At 43.2% G+C, this 21682-nt stretch overlaps 1 protein-coding gene across 5 annotated transcripts in view; it reads right to left on the bottom strand.

Moving 5' to 3' along the window:
* Positions 1-20938, bottom strand: part of COBLL1 (cordon-bleu WH2 repeat protein like 1) — a 132383-nt gene extending 111445 nt beyond the window's left edge. The window contains exons 1-2 of one of the 5 annotated variants that reach the window (XM_083153921.1): positions 20563-20938; positions 19368-19478 (exon numbers count right to left, since the gene is read on the bottom strand). In XM_083153921.1, the coding sequence (XP_083010047.1) occupies positions 19368-19429 (62 nt within the window). In that variant the 5' untranslated portion in view covers positions 19430-19478; positions 20563-20938. Of the gene's footprint in view, positions 1-7838; positions 7859-19367; positions 19479-20117; positions 20507-20562 lie in introns of those variants that run through there. The other 4 variants (XM_083153923.1, XM_083153922.1, XM_083153926.1 and 1 more) reach the window with 4 other exon arrangements.
* Between the last annotated feature and the right edge of the window lie 744 nt (positions 20939-21682).

The raw sequence follows: 21682 nt of genomic DNA, 5'->3' as shown, positions 1-21682 counted from the left end.
CATACAAAATCCAAAGCAAAAGAAGCCAACTATTTGCTTATAACGTGTGATAAACCTCCACCTACTCTGTTGTAGTTCTGTCTAGCAGCCACTCAATTATTGCCTGAACCCTGTTAGCATCTGTTTTACATTGAAGGCATCTCTGAATTATTGGCAGCCATATTTGGATTGGTTTAGGGAAATGACTTTCCAGACTCATCAAGAGTTGTACAGTTCTTTATGGGGTTTAAATGTACAGCAAATGCGTCTAATACTCAGGAAAATTAAGCTGAATTAAATACAAATTTGTTGGGCATCTAAGTCCATGTTTTTACAGGCTCATTAAATTGTTGTAAGTACACATACAGCTAATAAAGCACATTATTACCAAATCAATATCTGAATGTTAAATCATGCTTATGAAATGTATACTATAGCTTTTTTAGGTGTGAATATAAAGATGGACAAAAGTCTAAAGTTTAATTGTTAGAAACCTCAACTGCTATTGTACAATAGTTACATTTTTTTCAATGGCTCAATGACTCGGTACTCTATTAAAGTGCTACAAACAAAGATAATGGAGACCAGAGAAGTGTTTCCAAAAGTTAGTAATCATGGCCAAAAGGCAGTTTTGTTATCAATATTTTGCAAGCCAATCAAAAATTGTGATGGATGGAAGCAAGGCCGGATTAAGGGCCTTATTCTGGTTCACTCCTTCTGGCAAATTCCTTCTTAGATGGACAAAACCATGTGCACTGCAGGTGGGGTAGATGTAACTTGTGCAGAGAGAGTTAGATTTGGGTGGGGTTTTACTTCAAAGTGAGATCTATATTGCAGTGTAAAAATAAAGCAGTCAGTATTTTCCCTGCACAGAAACAAAATATTTCACCCAAATCTAATGCTCTGTCACTTTAGACAAGTGGGGGGGGGTTCCTACTTGTCACTCCCACTTGTCATAACTGGCCGCAAACTGCTCGGAAGAATATTACACTGTCAAAACACCGAGTAAAGGCAGTATAAACTTGGTCAATGGGTAACTGCAGGGGGAGAATTGATATTAACTTAAACATATATATAATGTACCACATGAAAAGCCTGTGTTTGTTCCTCTGTACCTTACTCTGTAGGAGCCCTGACAGGCTCAGCGCTGCTTCTAATTAAAAAACCCTCCCATGACAAGGCTGCTGCTGCTGCTGTCCTCCGTGCGCCTGAAAAGCAGAGCTCAGCACAAGCCTCTCAGCCTCTGACCTCTTGTGCAAAGTCTCATCGGACTTATTCAACTCCCAGTAATGTACTGCACACTTGTGCAGTCAGTGTGCCTTGGCTCCCGATGCTCAGCATCATTAATCATTGTCACATTGGCAGATAGGCGAAGCTGCAGCACTACCCCGCTTCCATGCACAATTTTTTTTTTTTTTAAATACATGCCAACCACAGGGGGGCCATGGATTGAGGGGGTCCAGGGGTTCTGACCCCCTATGCCCCACTTAATCCGGCCCTGGATGGAAGCAATGCTTACTCTCCAGCTTGTTTCCCCTGGGCAAGCATCATACACCAATGTTACACACCAAACTTGCGTATATGTGATTGGAAGATCACTGCTATTGACTTGTGCATATAGCCATCTTCCTATTGCACTAATTGGCCCCAGTGATGCAGAGAGTTGAGCAAGCAAAGGGCTCCGAATTACTGAATGCTGTCCAATTTGATGACCACAAGGAACGGCAGGTGCATATTGAAGCAAGAGGCACCTGATCCAACATCTTCCCAGTGACCTGATAAGCTGCAAGCTTGTGGTTCAGTTCATAGAATGTCTGCCTCCGGTGTGGGTTCATTTTTTTTTTTTAAGTGCTTATTAGCATTTCCTGTCATAAAAAGAATATTAAGCAATACTGAGATCTTCAAAGGATGGGCTGGTTATGTGAAAGAGGAAACATCTTTTGAGATGTGTCATCTCAACTCTCGGACTTACTCATGCAAATCCATACTTACTGCGTAACTGAGCTACCTTACCTATAGATGCCCAGCTGGTGAAGCATTAAACTGTGTACAAAAGCACTATAAGGAGTGATCTGATCATCTCATAAAATTATAGCTTATATGTTTGGCTTAAAGGTCTCTAAAACACAATAGACTTTTGATGGAGGTAAAAGTGAAGGGAGTCTACAGTTTGGTACACACTGGGTGACATTTTAAATGATTTATATAAGCAAAATCGAATCGAACTGAAATGGAACGCATTTGATCCCGATGTGTGGAATCAAAATCGAATTAAAAATAGACTGTGTAGACAAGACTATATGGTACAGACCTATACTATATAGTCTAAATCGAATGCAGCACTCAATATTTGTCGGATCCGGCAGCCTTTGACGGGATAACATGCGATAAATTGTATGAAAAAGGACTGCCGACATTATGTACACAGTTGAAGATCCTGGCACATTTTCACCTTAAATTTTCATGTGCTTGGTCGAATAAACTCTGTGCATGCCAAGGAAGTATTAGTCAACTTTCCGGACGGGACTCTCTTCTGTGACTCAGTGTGGTTACTGACATTTTCTTTCACAGGAACACATATTACATATACATATATATATATATATATATATATATATATCATTTATTATATACTGTGTACTGTATATATCCAGATGTCAGAAAAATGTGTACATCTAGCCTAAATATGCCATGCACAGCGAAATGCATGGTAATGGGTGACCCAGCTATGCGAATAAGACTGATTAAAATAATATGCAAAATGTGTGCGACTGTGGCTGTACATGCATATGCAATGTTATGTTACAGTGCTTTCCATTAAAATACTGTAAAGGTGCATACACACTGTACAATTTTTTGGACCAACTTTTTTCACCAATTTCGTTCATTTCGGCCATTCTGAACGAAATTGGTCAAAATATCTTTCAGTGCGTTCGCGACGAACGACGACTGATGATGCGCATACCCGCCAGTTGTTGTTCGTCAACTGTGCATGCAGCTCAATTTGGATATCTTTAAAAAAAAATAGCATTTTGCACACATAATATAAGTAGGCTTACATATAATTTTAATCAGCAGAGTCTGCTTGTTCATCGTATTCGCCTACTAACGCGAATAGGATGCAATTTCGTGCAAATATGCACAAAAATATGCCTAGATTTAGAATATATTTATTTTGTTTTTGAAAAATGAATGTAGACAGGGACAGCAAGAGCATAGTCTTTATAGCATACTATGACCGTAGCTCCACAGTCTTCAAACACACTCCACTAAATATAATTAGGCGTCAGCTTAATCCATTTACATTGGTAAATGGCTAATAAAATATTGGGGGGAAAAAATTATGGGTAAAGAGCAAACACTAATATCCACAAATCCGTAAAATCAGCCTTCAGGAATAGAAAATATACAACAAAATATACAACATCCATTCCGTTTATTATAAAAACAATGAGTTCAAAGGGGTGAATTTAATTGTTAGAAGTGTTTGAGTGCTCAAACAGGACTTTTTATATCGTGCTCATTAGTAATTTGGAACAACCTCCTTTCTGAGATTGCCTAGAAGAACTGATGCTGTTTTAGAGGCATATGGTGGTCACACCAAATATTGATGTCATTTAGATTTTTCTACTGCATTTTGTCAATTGATTGGAACTATTAGTACGTCTATATTTGAAAGCATTAGGCATTTTTTCAACACCAGCCTAGAAGTACAGTCATTTCTCACAAATGCAACGGTACAAACGTGTAAAAAGCCAGCCTTACCAGAGATTTGGTGGAGAAGCTAACTGGCTGTAATGGCTAACAGCATATCTGCACTTTACGCCTAATTTACTACACATTATGAACATTATGTCCAGCAGCAACCTCAAAGACCATTAAAGGGCAACTAAATCCAAACATTTACACTTTCATATAAAGCATGAGAATAAAATTCCCCATTAAGTCTCCCCCTGACATTCAGCTGCATTTGCACAAAATAAGTCAATGGCCGTGTATGTGATTATTAACGCAGCATTCCGGGACAGAGCAGATCAGTCACTCGCACGGTAGCCCCCATGGTTCCAAACCTTTATTAACCCTCTGAGCGCCAATATCTCTGTGAGAGATGTGAAAAATATCCGCTAAAAAATGCCAGCGTCGCTCAGATTTGTTATATAAATTCAAACAAAAAATATATTTCGTATTCAGGGTAAACATTGCAGGTCGTTATTATGAATAAAAAAAGTTTGCTTGGCAATTTTCACACCTATTTGGACAAATTCACTTGGCACTCAAAGGGTTAACCTAGGGGGCATTCCAGAGTAGCTTCGAATGATTGTGATACAAGCATTTTATGGATTTATTATCTTTCAAAGCAAATACAACGTTCTAATCACTATTACTGTGTATACACTTTTGAATTAAACATTTTTTGACTCCTCCTTCTTCACAAACAATGCTATGTGCAGCTGAATAGTTGCCCAAATACCTAAGTGAGTATCCTAGATACCTAGTACTGTAGAACGGAGAACACCGGCCCTGACAGATCGCTCAGCACACAGCGCTGACACATGGCTGTGTGCTGAGTTACTGAGCGTTCCGAGCAATCTAGCACTGCTCAGCACATCTCCCCGTGTGTAGGACCCTTTAGTTAAGTATAATTATTTAGCTAACTGATACACCAGCTTACTGTATACCCAGTTGTGGCTTTAATTGTGCTAATAAACTATAGTAGGAAATAAACAAAATACTTCTGTAATCAGGAGGTTGTAAGGCTCATTTCATCACAATGACAACTTGTTTTTATCATACAACATGTTGCTATCAGCAATGTCAAAGGCACTGACTTCCTGCCGTGACTTGGCTTTCAAACCCTTATCGTAGAGCAAAAATACATTTATGTTCCTATGGGGAGGTGTCAGATCTTACTAGCAGATTGCAGCCACTTACCCATTTCATACAATATATCTCTTTGTGTGGATGTCTGCAAGACAGGGGTATAATAACGATCAATCGGATCTTGTGTAGTTAATACCACCCACCCCCTCCCATTGACATTTTTTAAGATGCCACATAGAAGACAGAAAAGGCTGTGGCCGAAGATGTCACCAACCACAGAGGCACGCACCTGCTGACAGCAGTAGGAGATCTGCTCTTTGAGTAATGGGCACATGTGAATGCGCACCCTCTACCCATTATATATATATAGGCCTATGCTCTAAAACCTTGACTGGATAACCATGGGTAGGTGTAGTTAGACTGAAGGATAATCCGGTATAATGTGCAATTCCTATATTTAATGAAAATGGCTTCCATAATAATAAAAAAAAAAAAATCCCTAAGTACTTTGCAATAAAGTTACACCACAATTGCCTTGTATCCCTCCTCTAAATTCTCAGTGTCTGTCCGCAGTCTTATTATTCCTCCATTTGATTTTTCTCCTTTCACTTATATACTTAAAATAAGGTTTGTTACCTTTATCTACTGACTGAGCCATTTTCTCCTCAGCTTGTGCCTTGGCACGCCTGATCACTTTCTTAGCCTCCTTGTGTCTGGCAAGATACACTTCTTCGTCGTTATTATTTTGAGTCTGCTTGTATGTCCTAAAGGCCATCTTTTTTGCTTTTACACTAGTTGATACCTCTTTAGTAAACCACACTGGCCTCCTTTTCCTGGTACTTTTTTTAACCCTTTTGATACAAAGGTCCGTTGCCTTTAGTATTGCACTTTTTAATTTTTTCCACCTCTCCTGCACTCCTTTAAGGTTCCTCCAATCCGCTAATGAATCGCTTAAACATCTCCCCATTTTTTGCAAAGTCAGCCTTCCTAAAATCCAACACCTTAGTTTTTGTGTGACTGGAGTTGGACTCTGTCTTGATACTAAACCATACTGCTTGATGATCACTGGATCCCAGGTTCTCACCCACATATATGTCCGATATCCTGTCACCATTTGTGAGTATTAAATCTAATATTGAGTCTTTGCGAGTAGGCTCCCTCACCAATTGTTTGAGAGATGCTCCCTGTAGGGAATTTAGAAATTTGCCACTTGTAGATGATCTTGCAAAAGACTCCTCCCAATTCACATCAGGTAGATTAAAGTCTCCCATGGTTATGACTTCTCCCTTTAAAGCCATTTTAGTGACATCAAGCAATAGGCTCCTGTCCAAATCCTGCCCCTGGCCTGGTGGTCTATAGGTGACCCCAGTACGAATAATGTCCTTCTCCCCCATTTCTATGGTCACCCAAAGGGCCTCAGTTTTTTCTTCAATGTTTTGTATTAAAGTAGCATTTAAGCTTTTCTTTACATACATTGCTACCCCTCCTCCGTTTCTTCCCATTCTGTCCTTCCTAAATAAATTGTATCCTGGTATAGCTATGTCCAGGTCATGTTCTCATTACACCATGTCTCTGTGATAGTCACAATGTCTAGGTCATCCCTTGTCATTATTGCAATTAGATCAGGAATTTTGTCTCCTAGGCTTCTAGCGTTTGCACACATACCGTAGTTTTAAAAATGTTGCCTGTGCATCTGTTATTCCTAGCCATGTTCAGACAGTACAAAATCGAAGTCTAAAGTTGAAATTACCTGTTTGATGATGTTGTTCAATGTCTGTTTTTTCTTTTTTACTGTTCAGAAATCACTTCATCGGTAACAACACAGCTGCAGGTCACTAATTCTAAGGATATAGTGAGTCTGTTCAGGTCAGGCTACACCTGAACACTAATGGGCAAATGGTCAAAGGAGATAATTTGCACTGTGTTTGAGTAGACATCAGGCAGAATGCAACACTAAACTATGCTTCACTGAACAACTTCCCCAAACAAGTAATAACAATTACAATCAATTCATTACATCAGAACTTTTCAAATCATACAAGAGTTTGCATAACACAGAAATGAAGAGAGCATATTGGAGATGAATTACATACTCTTGATGTATTTGATGCCCCAGCACTCAGGTGCCCGAGACCTCCCAAGCCGTTGCGAAACATCTACGAGCCTGCTGCCTGTGTGATGATTGACAGGCGGCTGGGGCAGAGGCGGCTGGGGAGCTCCGGCGTACTAACGCTGGAGCGAAGGTGAGGGGGAAGGGGCTCCTAATGGTCTGTGGTGGGTTTTGCTGGGGCAGGACAAACCTGCCCTGGTAGGTTTGTCCTGCCTCAGCAAAACCCACCACTCAAGGGATTAATGCCCATAGCTGTATTTATATTTTATTTATTACCAGTTATTTATAATGCACACATATAATGCCTAATTCAGACTTGATTGCAAAGCACATTTTTTCTCAAATGGACAAAACCATGCTGCACTGCAAGGGGGAAATTGAAACATGCAGAGAGAGTTAACACCCATACACACAAAAAAGTTTCACCGTTTTAGCTGCTTTCAGCTCAAAAGCCGCCAGTGTATGGGCAGGCAATGAGCGGTGAGCGCTGGTGCACGCTGCTGTATCGTAACCAGCGTCTGGCGTTCGTAGACTGAACGGCTTTCCATAGCGTCCTGCTAGTGGGAAGAGACGACAGACAGATGACATAAGGTGCAAGCAAGCGGGAGGTGGCCTGAAGACATGATGTAAGCCAAGCAGAGATGGTCAATGCATGAGTCAGGGGGTTGAAGGAGCAGCTTCAGGACTAGGTTATGCAGCGGTAGGGTATGCTGTGATGAATAAGTGGGTTTTCAGTGCCCATTTGAAGCTTTGCAAGGTTGTGGAGAGTCTAATGGAACAGGAAAGCTCATTTCACTCGATCATCAGCAGTACGTAGGCATTGTTTGCTGGCACACATGTATTTCAATGAGTTGATTCAATTAATTGTAAGCTAGATCATGCTGCTCACACAACACTTATTAGTGCAAATAGTGATGTCTGCTCCCACCTTCATAGACTGGGAGCAGAAACCAGCCTCTGCGTCACATCCTCCCAAAAAATCCAGAAGGTACATCAGAGCACTCATGGCTCACTGAATGCTAGAAAACACAGGAATGAAAATGTTAACCATGTTTAAATTGTTGTTCATAAACCTAACACATTTCCTTATGAAAACACAGCAGATGTAAAGGTGACCTTATTCAAAACGTAACATTCCCATACTGCAGCTGAAGGCAAAAAACACACACTTTGGTCACAGTGACTAACATGACATGATCCTCATTGTATTCCAGTTGCTCTTCTAAGCAAATAGTTCTTCTTGTTCTGAGACACAATGCAAAGAACAGCAGGTTCTGACATGCTGCAAGGAAATGCCTTTCTAGCACTACACAAAAGATTAGTGTCTGTACACCCTCTACGCACAAATTCCACTACTCTTCCTCTTTTACGTACATTTGTAGAATGTTTATTATCATATCTGATTGTGTATCTCACACACAACACATTGGGCCGTATTCAATACGGCCGTCGAGGGGGTTAAACACCCCCTCGATGTTTAACCCCCGCGCCGGCCGGTCACCCTATTTAACATTCCGGGGGGGAATCCTCGCTGTCAGAGGACAGTGAGGATTCCCCCAAACAACGAGGTTCTTGGCTAATGCAAAAAACAGTGAAGTGGAAACGACATGTTGAATAATGACCCGCGAGCTGTGACGGCGAGCAATCAGCACTGCTTGCTGTCACAGCTCGCAAAAGAGCATTGAATACTGCCCATTGGCTAACACAACACATTATCTAAGAAAGAGATAGATGGATAGATAGATAGATAGATAGATAGATAGATAGATAGATAGATAGATAGATAGATAGATAGATAGATAGATAGATAGATAGATAGATAGATAGATCGATAGATAGATATATATTGATATACCTAAAATTAAATACATATATATGATTTGTAAATTTGGAAAATACTTCGATACTGGATGTGTACTGTAAGATGACATGTCACACGGTAATTTGTATTTCTTTTGTTTGTTTTATAAACGTTGTTGCATCAATGTTGATAAGAAGATGATACTGAGCCATATACAGTAATTACTAATCCAATGGAGTAAAAAGTCTGCATTTCTAATGCTAGTTATACCGCTTCCTCCCCAAAACCCCTGGTTCGGCTTTGGTCACTGAACCCAGGTTTCAAGTCATGTTATAGCGCCTTGAAACCCATTCACACCACAGGCTGGACCAGGGTTTTTGCAAGGACTTCCCCTCAGCCGGTGAGTTGGCTCTCCATACAGTGGTAATGTAACCCGGGTTATATTTACCTGCTCAGACTGTCCTGAAACCCGGGTTGTCCATCCCAGGTGGCTACCAGGGTTAGATTACTGGGGAACTCGACCCTTGGGGACCCTTGAAACTGAGCCGCTACCCAGGTTAACCCAGAAATAACCCAGGACGAAGTGGCGATGTGAAAGGGGTATTACATACATATAAGCAGACATGACCATCATTGTACTAACATATTTCCACTTTCACAGCTGAGTAAAAGCACTGTGCTGCATTAGCATTGTACATACACACTGGGCGATTTAGCCCAGCGTGTTTGGACAGCGAGAATTGGGAAAATCGCTGGGCTGAAAAATGTTCAGTGCATACAAATTGAGCGTTTTTCACCCATTTTAGCGATTTTCCCAGAGGTGGATGACTTTCCATAGCAGGACGCTATGGAAAGCCGCCCACTCCGTTATTCGTCTGCTGGTAATACCAGCAGATAAGCAAGGGGCCGCGTACATACTGGGTGGCTTTTGAGATGAAAGCAGCTCAAACAACAAAAGGACTCAGCTCAGTCGCTCAGTGTGTATGGCCTTTAGACTTTAGAACTGCAGTTAAGAAGTGTTTATGCATGCATTTCCACTGGTGATAAAGTTCGGTTTTGTTAAGGATACATGATTGAAGGACACAGATTGAATGCATTTGTATATGCACCAGAAGAGATTCAAAGAAAAAGTCACATACTTAAAAACAATAGTTTGTTAGCTATTACTTAGAATTTAACATGTGATATAAAAGCAAACACCACTGTGCTAGTAAATATTTACTCCCAGGACCCGTGATGTGTATGACAAGTATTAGCCTGTAACTAAAAGCTCAGAAAAGCAGTATAATAAGCAAGGAAGCCATGAGTACTAAATAATAACTGCAATCAAAGCTATAGCGCCGTACACATGGGGCAACTTGAGCGCCATGCTGAGCAAGGCGCTTAAGCACGGATCGCTCGGCACAGATTGCTCAGCGTACATTGCAGGTGCATCATATGTGTGCAGCGATGTGAGCAGTTTCGCCTATGCTTATAGGCAAAACACTGCGATCTAAGCAAGATAGACAACGCATGCAATGTGGAAACGCATGGGACCGCGCACAGGCATCACTAAAGGGTGTACACACAGAATGATCTGTGCTTCATTTCTAAGCGATCTAGATAGATCGCTGAGAAATAGGGTGTAAATCGACCGTGTGTATTTGCCCCTTTTCACAAGAATTTTAGTTCGGCACTGCAAGAAGTGATCTGCTCTTCGAAACTACCAACCAATCAGCCTTTGAAACACAGCAGTTAGGAGCCGATTGGCTGGTACTTTATTTCTTTTCACTCCATCACGTTCCAAAGCTAAGAACATCCCCCATCTATAATAGAAAATAATGAACAGATGTACAGGAAGCAAACCCAATCAGCACTGAACATTTGCTGATTAATGGATGCAATAGCGGTTGCAATGCCCCCTAAGCTGCAGTACAGGGTTCGCAAATACGCGCTATAGCGCGTATTTTACCCTAAAACGGCAACCGGGGACTCAGTTCTTCAAACTAAAGGAGTCCCCGAGGACGCGCTGAGCTGCGCCTGTGAGCCGCCGTTAGCCAATCACAGCAGCGGCAGCGCCGGGACCCAATCATTACACAGTGGCCGCCCGGGCCGGCAGCCAATCATTGCAAGTGCGCGCCATTCATTTACTAAAGCCGCGCGCCCTGCCATTTGTGAGAGCAGGACAGGTTCATGGTCAGTGTCTTTGCGGCTCTGCATCCTTCTGCCGCCCCCCCGTCCATTCTGCTGCTGAGAGCGGGGGACGGGATGCGATATGGCTGTAACAACTGACAGCCACTCTCGGCATAAGAGGTGAGCGGGCTGTCAGTGGGACTGGATGTGGCTGGAAGAGCTGACACGCTGCTCAACTCAAAGCAGCGTTTCAGCTCTTCCAGCCACATCCAGTCCCCCCGCCTCGCAGACAGCCTTGTATCAGCTTTACCAGCCCCCCCGGGGCAGCGAGCAACAAATGCGCCCCCACCCTTGTGGCAACCAGAATAACCCCCACAACCCTTGGCAACCAGAACAACCCCCCCCCCTGGCAACCAGAATAACACCCCCCCCCCCTGCGCCAACCAGAATGTAACCTTTACAAGCAGCATGTAACCCCTGCAAGGAGCATGTAACCCCTGGCAACAAGCATGTAGGTAAGCAGCACTTATTTGCTATAATACATACTGGTCATATCGGTGTGTTCTATAATGTGTACTGGGGCATAACTGTGTGTGCTGTAATGTGTACTGGGCATAACTGTGTGTGCTATAATGTGTACTGGGCATTACGGTGTGTGCTATAATGTGTACTGGGCATAACTGTGTGTTCTATAATGTGTACTGGGCATTACGGTGTGTGCTATAATGTGTACTACTATGTGACCACACCACTTTCCCCAAAAAAACATGCCCTAAATTTTTAGCGCGCGCCTTCGGCGCGCACTGTCCATGTTTTCAGGTTTATATAGTTTCTAGTATACGTGTATCTTTATGCGAGTGGGCCAACGGTGTGTGCTATAATGTGTACTGGGCATTATGGTGTGTGCTATATTGTGTACTGGGCATTACGGTGTGTGCTATAATGTGTACTGGGCATTACGGTGTGTGCTATAATGTGTACTACTATGTGACCACACCACTTTCCCCAAAAAAACATTGCCTAAATTTTTAGCGCGCGCCTTCGGCGCGCACTGTCCATGTTTTCAGGTTTATATAGTTTCTAGTATACATGTATCTTTATGCGAGTGGGCCAACGGTGTGTGCTATAATGTGTACTGGGCATTATGGTGTGTGCTATAATGTGTACTGGGCATTATGGTGTGTGCTATAATGTGTACTGGGCATTACGGTGTGTGCTATAATGTGTACTGGGCATTACGGTGTGTGCTATAATGTGTACTACTATGTGACCACACCACTTTCCCCCCAAAAAAAACATGCCCTAAATTTTTAGCGCGCGCCTTCGGCGCGCACTGTCCATGTTTTCAGGTTTATATAGTTTCTAGTATACATGTACCTTTATGCGAGTGGGCCAACGGTGTGTGCTATAATGTGTACTGGGCATTACGGTGTGTGCTATAATGTGTACTGGGCATTACGGTGTGTGCTATAATGTGTACTACTATGTGATCACACCACTTCCCCCAAAAAAACATGCCCTAAACACTGTCCCTGTTTTCAGGTTTATATAGTTTCTAGTATACATGTACCTTTATGCAAGTGGGCCAATTGATACTTACCCCCCCAAACCACATGTGCCATGCTGCGGAGAAGGGGAGAGGAGGCTTTATTCCGTTAGGACCCAGAAAAGGTCCGGTAGGACCCCAATTTTTAGAAGTGAAGGGTCCCGGGACCCACTTTTTTGGGTGGTTTTCGCGAACACTGCAGTATAATAGAGGGTGGAGCATAGATAGTGAAACTGAGCAATTTTACAAAACAGGGCCGTATTAGCACCGCTTCGTAGGCGTATTGAGACCAGGGTCTGCTCTTTCCAATACAGATTTCCTGATCTTTGCTGATCTGATGGTTAATCAGATTGCAAATGTTCACGCAGCAGATGCAATGCTGCATTTTAGGACACAGCGGCAGATCACAGAAGCCGATAAGAGGCGTCCGTTTACCCAAGGTGCCTCCTGCAGCATAAGCATATTATCGCACAGCAGCTGCATTCAGAGATGCTTCGGCTGTGCTACTGAACCCATCTCTGTAACATGCCCTTAGACCAGTGATTGGTATTGTGTTACCATGCAGCCAAAAATATTTTGGGAATTTCTTTCTTTCAATAAGCATGTACTCAATTGTACAATATAAATTGTCCTTATCCCTGTCTGGGAAGTCACTCCTCCCAGAACATACAATTATTCAGATGTGTAAATAAAGTAATAAGGGACACACTTTGCAAAATCAAAACAACCTTGACACATAACAAGCCTGAGAAATTTGAGATTATTGTCTAGCACAATGGTAAATGCAATTGAGATGATCGCCAGCCAGCTTCCAGGGTCATCTTATTACCAAGCATAAAAGAGAGCAGCACTTAGCTGAAACATATGAACTACACAGATGTGTCCTCATACACCTGGCCCCAATACTCAATGCAATGCCGCTGCTCCGCTCAGGAGGTGTAGCATATAGTCTTTTCACATCTTAATCCAGGGCTGGGCAATTGCGGCCCTCCAGATGTTAATGAACTACACATACCAGCATGCCTTGCATCAGTTTCAGCATGGCCACATCGCAAAACTAATGCAAAGCATCCTGGGATGTGTAGTTCATCAACATCTGGAGGGCCGCAATTGCCCAGCCCTGTCTTAATCGCATAGCAGATGCAGTGAAAGATGCGGAACCAGCCACCACACTGGTTACATATATATATATATACAGTGGTCGAAGTGGAAATTTTGAAGTGGGGGTATGGAAAAGTAAAGAGTGAATATAGTGCGCACCTTCGGACACCCCCCTGTCCATCAACGTCCCCTGCCAGACTGCCCCGTTGTACAGGGGTATTACAAAAGCACAATATGCGCTGCTGAGTGATCAGAGAGCATCCTGAGGGGGGAAAAAAGTTTTTTTTTTATCTTCAGATTAAAGTGGCGGTATGGCATACCCCCGTATACCGCCCCACTTCGACCACTGGATATATATATATATATATATATATATATATATATATATATATAAATATAAAAAAAACTTCTGGAAATTCCGCACCTATCTCAAACGAGTCACCACGGTGGTGCTCACTCCAAGGATGAGATATCCAAATAACAGAGAACAAAAAAGAGGGCACTCACCAATCGCTGAATAAATGTGAAGAAAAACGATTTATTGTTGCTTACATGATATGTAAGCAACAATAAATCGTTTTTCTTCACATTTATTCAGCGATTGGTGAGTGCCCTCTTTTTTGTTCTCTCTCTCTCTCTCTCTCTCTCTCTATATATATATATACTTATATTGCATGCATAATCATGTACCAGATTATTAGCAGCAGATTAATGACAGCAATGCACTGTACAAAATACATCATAGTCCTGCACAGTATAACATATAGGTACTTATTCTGGTTCCTTCTCAAATGGACAAACCCATGTGCACTGCAGGTGGGGCAGATGTAACATGTGCAAAGATAATTAGATTTGGGTGGGGTTTTACTTCAAAGTGAGATTTATATGGCAGTGTAAAAAAATTCAGTCAGTATTTTCCCTGCACAGAAACAAAATAACTCACCCAAATCTAACTCTCTCTGCACATGTTACATCTGCCCCACCTGCAGTGCACGTGGTCGTGGGATTACATAGGGGGGTATAAGTCTTTTAGGTTGACCACTGACACAGGCCTTAGGTCCACACCTAGAATAGGTCGACGTGGCTAAGGTTGACCGGGTCGGAGTGTCGACAATGGAAAGGTCAACAGTCAAAAGGACGACGTGAGTTTTCCATGTTTTTTAACCCGAATGTCCACATAATTAACATGGACATCATCTAGGTGTACCGCGTCCCCTAGCATTGCTCGATATGCTTGCCATGCTTTGGCACGGTGCCTTGTTGTGCGCTATTTTATTCTCCGACCATGCCGTAGTGGAAGGTAGGCCATGAAATACCACCTGTCGGCACGTCGGCTCAAAAAAAAAAGGTGAAAATTCATGTCGACCTAATGCTTGTGTCGATCTCAGCCATGTCGATTTATTTCAAGTGTCGACCGAAGGTCTGTTGACCTCCAGTGGTCAACCCAATGCAAGTCAACCTAAATAGGGTAGAGCTAGTGACCGTATCTCACATAGGGACCTGCCATGCAATCCTTTAAAATAATATTTTAAATCCTATAATTAACTGGTTGCTCTGCTTGATGAAAGGAGTGGTCCTGAGACAAACCCCGAACATAGATAGAAATAATGAATTGGGGAAGTCTGTCAGGATAACGCATTATCAAAACAAATATATATACAGATAGAGCCAGAGCCATCCTTATCTAGCCCTTTAATATTATTAAGTGAGCCAGAGCTGTCGGACTTAATCCTCTGCTAATCCCCTACTGTATTGCTCTATGTATTGTATTGCAGCTGAGAACAATAGATGATAATAAGCCTTGGTGAGCCATGGCTCTCCAGAGAAGGCTAGCTGAAGAAGGCTCCATCTGTATGTTCATATTAGTGTTGCTGAAAAATAATTTGTAAACTTGAAGGTTTTTGTTACCCAACTCCATTTATAATACAAAAATGTAAAAAAAGAAAACAGAAATCAAGTTTCCATGGACTGTCAGCCAGGGTATCGCACAGACATTACACGTCCCGAGACCTCTGCCAAGCATCCTTTACAGCTGAGTTGCCAATGTATTTGATATATTTCAAGCAATATCTAGTTAACCTATTTTATGATTGTAACACATGTAAAATGTCAAACGCAACCACGAAGATTAGCGTCGGCAGGAGAAACTTATCTATACTGGTCACATCGCACGTATGCCTTACATTTTCACTTGTGATGCTATTGAGGTAAAGCCAAAAAATGCAAAGTACTAAAGTTTCTCTTCATCAAATATGTGCAAAGCTCACCCCTTCTTGCCAACTGGCGCAGAAAAGAAATCCTGGGTTGAAACTGATGGCTAAGTCATATATTCAATAGCTGACATATTTGTTTAACTTATGTCTGCTATTTTCACAACTCCTGCCAGACGTGACCTCAGGAACTCACATGTATATGAATCTATTACAATGTACACAAGCAGTAAGGTAAAACATTGTACAGTAAGGCCATACTACACGACTGCAAGAAAATATAGCAAAGTATGCATGTTAGCACCATATATCTGATGCAAATAAACATTGACAAAGTGGATAAGAGGAAGATATAAGGAATGGGATCATTCATTTTGCATTGTAGATTATATACGCAAAGTTCTATATATATATATATATATATATATATATATATATATATATACACTGGCGTAACTATAGCACCGCAGCCCCCGCCACCGCGGGGGGGGCGCTGTGCATATGGGGGCGCCGGGGGCTGCGGTGCTATAGTTACACCTCCCCCCAATCCCCCGCAGGCTTACCTATTTCGCTGGTCCCGGCGGCTCCGTTCTTCTGCTGAGGACCACCACAAAAAGGCCGCCCCCATATAGCACACAGTTCTCTGAAACTGTCTGCTGTATGGGGGCGGCCATTTTGTGGTGGTCCTCAGCAGAAGAACGGAGCCGCCGGGACCAGCGCGAAAGGTAAGGCTGCGGGGGATTGGGGGGGGTTGAATGGGCGGCGGGGGGCGCCCCCCCCCCCCCCCCCTAACGGGGGGCGCCCAAAACGTAGCTACGCCGCTGTATATATATATATAAGGCTAAATACTCCTCACCTCTGAGGTGAAGTACCACCAGTGAACACTAGAGGCCGCTCAACGAACCATGGGCCTGCATGTAATCGCAGCCTAGTGAACAGATAAACGCCCTGTATGGTCCAGACTATTCGGGTTAGCACCACATCCCCGGAACACACAGGGGAGCTGTAATCTCTCCCTCCGTATGTAGTCATTGTCTACATCGACATAGACACAAAAAAAATCTAAAAAACTCATGTCAACATTTTGCATGTCAACCTTTTGCTTGTGCCAACCTTTGACCCTGTCGACCTAATGCACTTCGATCTTTTTTCATGTGTTGACCTACTGCCTGTCAACCAATAGTTATCGCCCTAATGACCTGTTGACCGAAAACTTGTCGGCCTAATGATTCCTTCCCTCTCCCTCCCTCCCCGCCTCCTCTGTGACAGCTGTCACAGGCACAGTCCCTGGACAGAGACGAGCACTACAATCTCCAGAAATGCAACGTTTGCCGCAGGGAGCCGATCCGGTCTGACATCAGGGGTCCAGACCACTCTGCTTTTTACCTACTCCCCATTTTAAACTCATGATGCATACAGCCCTGTGTAATGACTATTTTATTTGAGTAATATATTCCTATTTTATTTCCTATTTCCAACTAATTATCATATAAAACAAATGAAAAGACTATATCGACAATACATTTATATAAAATATTGATCAAGGAAGCCATGAGATAGAGCCGCAGGACAGGTATGTGCTGTGTACTCTGCTAGAGTGTATACAACAAATCCTTGTACTGTACACAAGATAGGGGTCTTGTGATTGTGATGTATTTCCAAAAAAAGGACCATATGGGGCAGGTAATTGGGGATTGGCAGCAATAATGCAGATTCTGTGGGCATGTTATGGAATATTGCTGCGATACCGTAGGCTAGTGTAATGTTTTGAGTGACGCACAGCTGTGGGTGCATCTGCATATATCTTTGAATCAATCCCTGAGTTTAGCCATATCAATCTCAAACCTATATCTCTCAGCACGAGTTAAGGCCCCATCCACTGGTCCAATTTGCCAAAGCACAAAAAAGTATGTGCTGCACGTACTTTTTGAACTAGATCGCATCGCACCGCATATGGGCACCTTTGATAAAATCTCCCCTGTACTGAGAACAACATGAAGAACTGCAAAACATGCCCGAATATAATACTGCTTTCAGACCACAAAATGCAGGGTCGCACCGGGAACAGTTCAGTACCGGTGCGACCCTGCATTTTGATCTGTTCAAATAGCTTCAGCAAACCAACAATATTTCTGTTTTGTTGACGTCATCCGGGGGCGCAGCAGAGCGACGGTGCATCATCGGGAGCAAGGAAGGAGGCAGTGCTTAGAATGCTCCAAGCACTGCCTCCTCCATTGGGGTGAATGGGAAATGGGTCGCTTGACCGGTAAGAACCCTTCTTTTTTACTGGTTTGTATTGCTGTGTTGCTACCAGTTTGCGGGACCCGGTAACCCCATTTAACATTGCACCAATTACAGCGTCGAACCGGCAAGAAACCGGCATGAACCCGGTAATTAGGTGCGATGTGAAAGGGGTATAAGTTGACCAATATCAGGGTGTTATAACATGGTCCATAGAGCCAAAAATCGACATGTAAAAGGTTGACACTCCATGGTGAACAGGTCAATTGGACAAAAAGGTCAACATGAAAATGGTCAAAGTAAAATTTTTAGTCTATTTTTTTTTTATTCACCCTGTACCCCCCACCCCAATAAGTGTACCCTTGTGCCCGCTACACTACAGGTGTGGTGCCTCATACCACTCAGCACAGGGTACAATTCCCACTAGTTGTCCATGTGGATGGTAAAATATGAAAAAGTTAAAACAATTTTTTAAAAAATCAAAAATCTTATCAACCATGTGTAGACCATTATCATGTCGACCATTGCACATGTTGACATAAACACCATGTCGACATTTTATACATGTCAACCTAATGTGTGTTGACCATGCTGTCATTTAAGCAGTGTAAATATGTGACACACAAATACTCTCATTTAGAGTTAGCCTAGAACAGGCATGTCCAAACTATGGCCCTCCAGCTGTTGCAAAACTACAAGTCTCATCATGCCTTGCCACAGTTTTGCTTTTAGGTAATGCTAAAGCTATGGCAAGGCATGCTGGGAGGTGTAGTTCACAACAGCTGGAGGGCCACAGTTTGGACATGCTTAGCCTAGAACATGCCCCCTCCAACTCTAAATATATCCACACATGTAAATTCCCTCCTTTCCCCCTGCCACTACAGAACAACACGGTTTCGCAGAGGTCAAACAGAACAACGTCACGCAAGATCTATCTAATACCAGTCGCTGAGCTGTGACGCTCATCTGGTCATATTATACAACCCTAACGGTGCTCTGTTACCATATTATCTAGTACACGTGTATCTGGAATAGTGGGCATTCATCTGTGTTACTATGTACAGTATAAATGGCACAGGACAACTTATATTGTCATAAGATGGACTACAATAATATGACATCATGCATCACAGGACAGCCTATCATGACGCAGTACACACTGCTATGGGGGACAATGTATATAGAGTGCAAGATTTGGTGTATTGGACCTGGTGGTCACTGCTTTCCCAGAACCCCTAATACATTAACGCCGCTGTACAGCAGTGATACACATAAACAGAAAAACTGTCTGGGGGACATCCCCCACATCTTTTCCCTACTTTCTATTCCAGCCTGGCTAATATGACATGAGTCAAAGCTTACACAACAGGGTCAGGAGTCCACAGTCTGCTTTGTATGCAACAGATTGCACAGATTCATGCACATGTACTTTCCAGTGGTTCTTACCCTGAAGGAGGCAGAGATGCTTCAGGACTGGAAGCTTCGGACCAAGACCCTGAGTCGTCCATGCCCAGCAGCGTCTCCTCCGGCTGCTGAGTTGAGTCTTCCCCACGCTAGCTGTATACAAAGTCACAGAGTCAGTTGAAGCATCCTGTCACCCCCTCCTTTCTCAGATTGTATCATTCCCCTTCATACCCACTTAACCTCAGCACATTTAGCTTCGCTACACTCATCTGAGACTGTCTATTTTTCCAGAGTCGGCTTTGATATTCTAAAATGTCTATAGGGAAGTCCCTGGAGAAATTCCAAAATCATATGAGGAATGAATTGCCCTTGGCCATGATAGCTGTCAAATATCAATCCCCACAGCAAACCTTCTCCGGCAGACCTGCAGCTGTGACGCACAGTACACACACACACACACACACACACACACACACACACTGTAGGCAGGACCTAAAGCAAAGGTAAGCACACTGGCTTCCCAGCTGTTGCGAAACTCCACGTCTGATCATGTTCTTCCAAGCTGCATGCTGGGATTTATAGTTCCACAGTGACTGTCACAGGTTGTATGGATCCCTATGTGGGCAATCAATGAAGTCTCCCATATTAGCAAATATTTCATGGCTTAAAGGGATTCCATGCAGGTGCTTTATACGTGTTAAGTATAACAAACTTATAATGTCATTGCCAGAACAAAATATAAATATACAATATATACAGTAGCTGCATATAAACAGTGTGATACAGCCTTACCTTGCCTTTACCTTTCCATCTGGTTATATATAATACTCTCCGCAAAGGCTACAAGGTGCTGTGTGCGGTGTCCTTCCAGTAACCATATGTCACACCAGCAGCATGCACTGCGCTCTCTGCCAGTCTGGGCACTGCACTCACTGTGCCACCTCACTCACCAGTCTGGGCACTGCACTCTGACAGTCTGGGCACTGCACTCTGACAGTCTGGGCACAGCACTCACTGTGCCACCTCACTCACCAGTCTGGCCACTGCACTCTCTGCCAGTCTGGGCACTGGAATCACTGTGCCACCTCACTCCCCAGACTGGGCACTGCACTTTCTGCCAGTCTGGGTGCTGCACTCACTGTGCCACCTCACTCACCCACCCCTACTGCATCACACCACCACCACACCTACAGCAGCAACTTTCTCCAAGGAGGAATAAGGGAAACTTGAGACCAACCTTGTCTTCAGTGATTCCCCGGGAAACAGAGGCTGTGTGTGTTGTGCTCAGTCCTTGCTGTGCCAGCCTCCGGCTCCCTCCCTCTTCTGCAACACGTTTAACTCTCTCTCTGCGGCGGCTGCCTGGGAGTTAGCATGCAAGTTGGGGCTTGATTACTGGCATGGCCCTGCTCATTATACAGATCCTCTCTCTCCCGCTCTCTCTCTCTCTCTCTCTCTCTCTCTCTCTGTCGCTCACATTCCCTCTCGGTCACAATAGAAAACGTCTTGTGTTCTGTTCCTGGCTCTGCAGCTGGGGAGGGGCAAAGTCCGGCTGGGTATTATTGCAGAGAGAGCACCTGTGTGACTGACTGGTGGCAGAGAGTGCACTGCACAGGCACACAGTGCACAGCCACACACACTCACACAGTCACAGTCCGACTGCACTACTAGTGTCATATCCGTGCACACAGGGGCACGCACTCTCATTCGCTCTATGTAGTCCTCACACCTACATTGTCTTCTTGTATACTGTATTCGTACATGCCTGCACTTCCAGCATTAACAATATACTGTACTGTACGTCTCTTGTGAAAAAAATAAAGTTATTAAAGTGACTGATAAAAAGTTGAATAGTGCTATATTTTTTTTATCTACACTGAATATTATTATTAATGTTTTTTATTATTATTATTATTATTATTATTATTATTATTATTATTATTACATAGCTTCTGGGAAAGCGTTTTACCCCAAAACCGCCCCTTACCACCTAACACCACCCATCCCTTTTTGCAGTATAACATTAACTTTCATTCATCAGTCTAAAGGTCCATACACAGGTCTGGGCGTTTATGCCCAGCATATATGCACAGCGATGATGGGGGAAATCGCTGAACTGAAAATCACCCATCCTATCAATTTTCGCGGGGGTAGATGGCTTCCAAAGCAGGACAATATGGAAAGCAGTCCACCCCATTGCTCATCTGCTGGTTATATGGGAGCACACAAATCAAATTTTATTTCAAATAAAATCACCCAGTCACCCAGTCACCCAGTGTGTATGGGGCGCTCTCCCCACACACACCTGCAGCCTACCCCCCCCCCCCCCCACACACACACACACACACACACACACACAC

The sequence above is a fragment of the Crinia signifera genome, chromosome 7, assembly GCF_055691185.1.
Source record: "Crinia signifera chromosome 7, ASM5569118v1, whole genome shotgun sequence".
NCBI lineage: Eukaryota > Metazoa > Chordata > Amphibia > Anura > Myobatrachidae > Crinia > Crinia signifera.
This window is presented reverse-complemented; position numbering and strand designations above follow the sequence as displayed.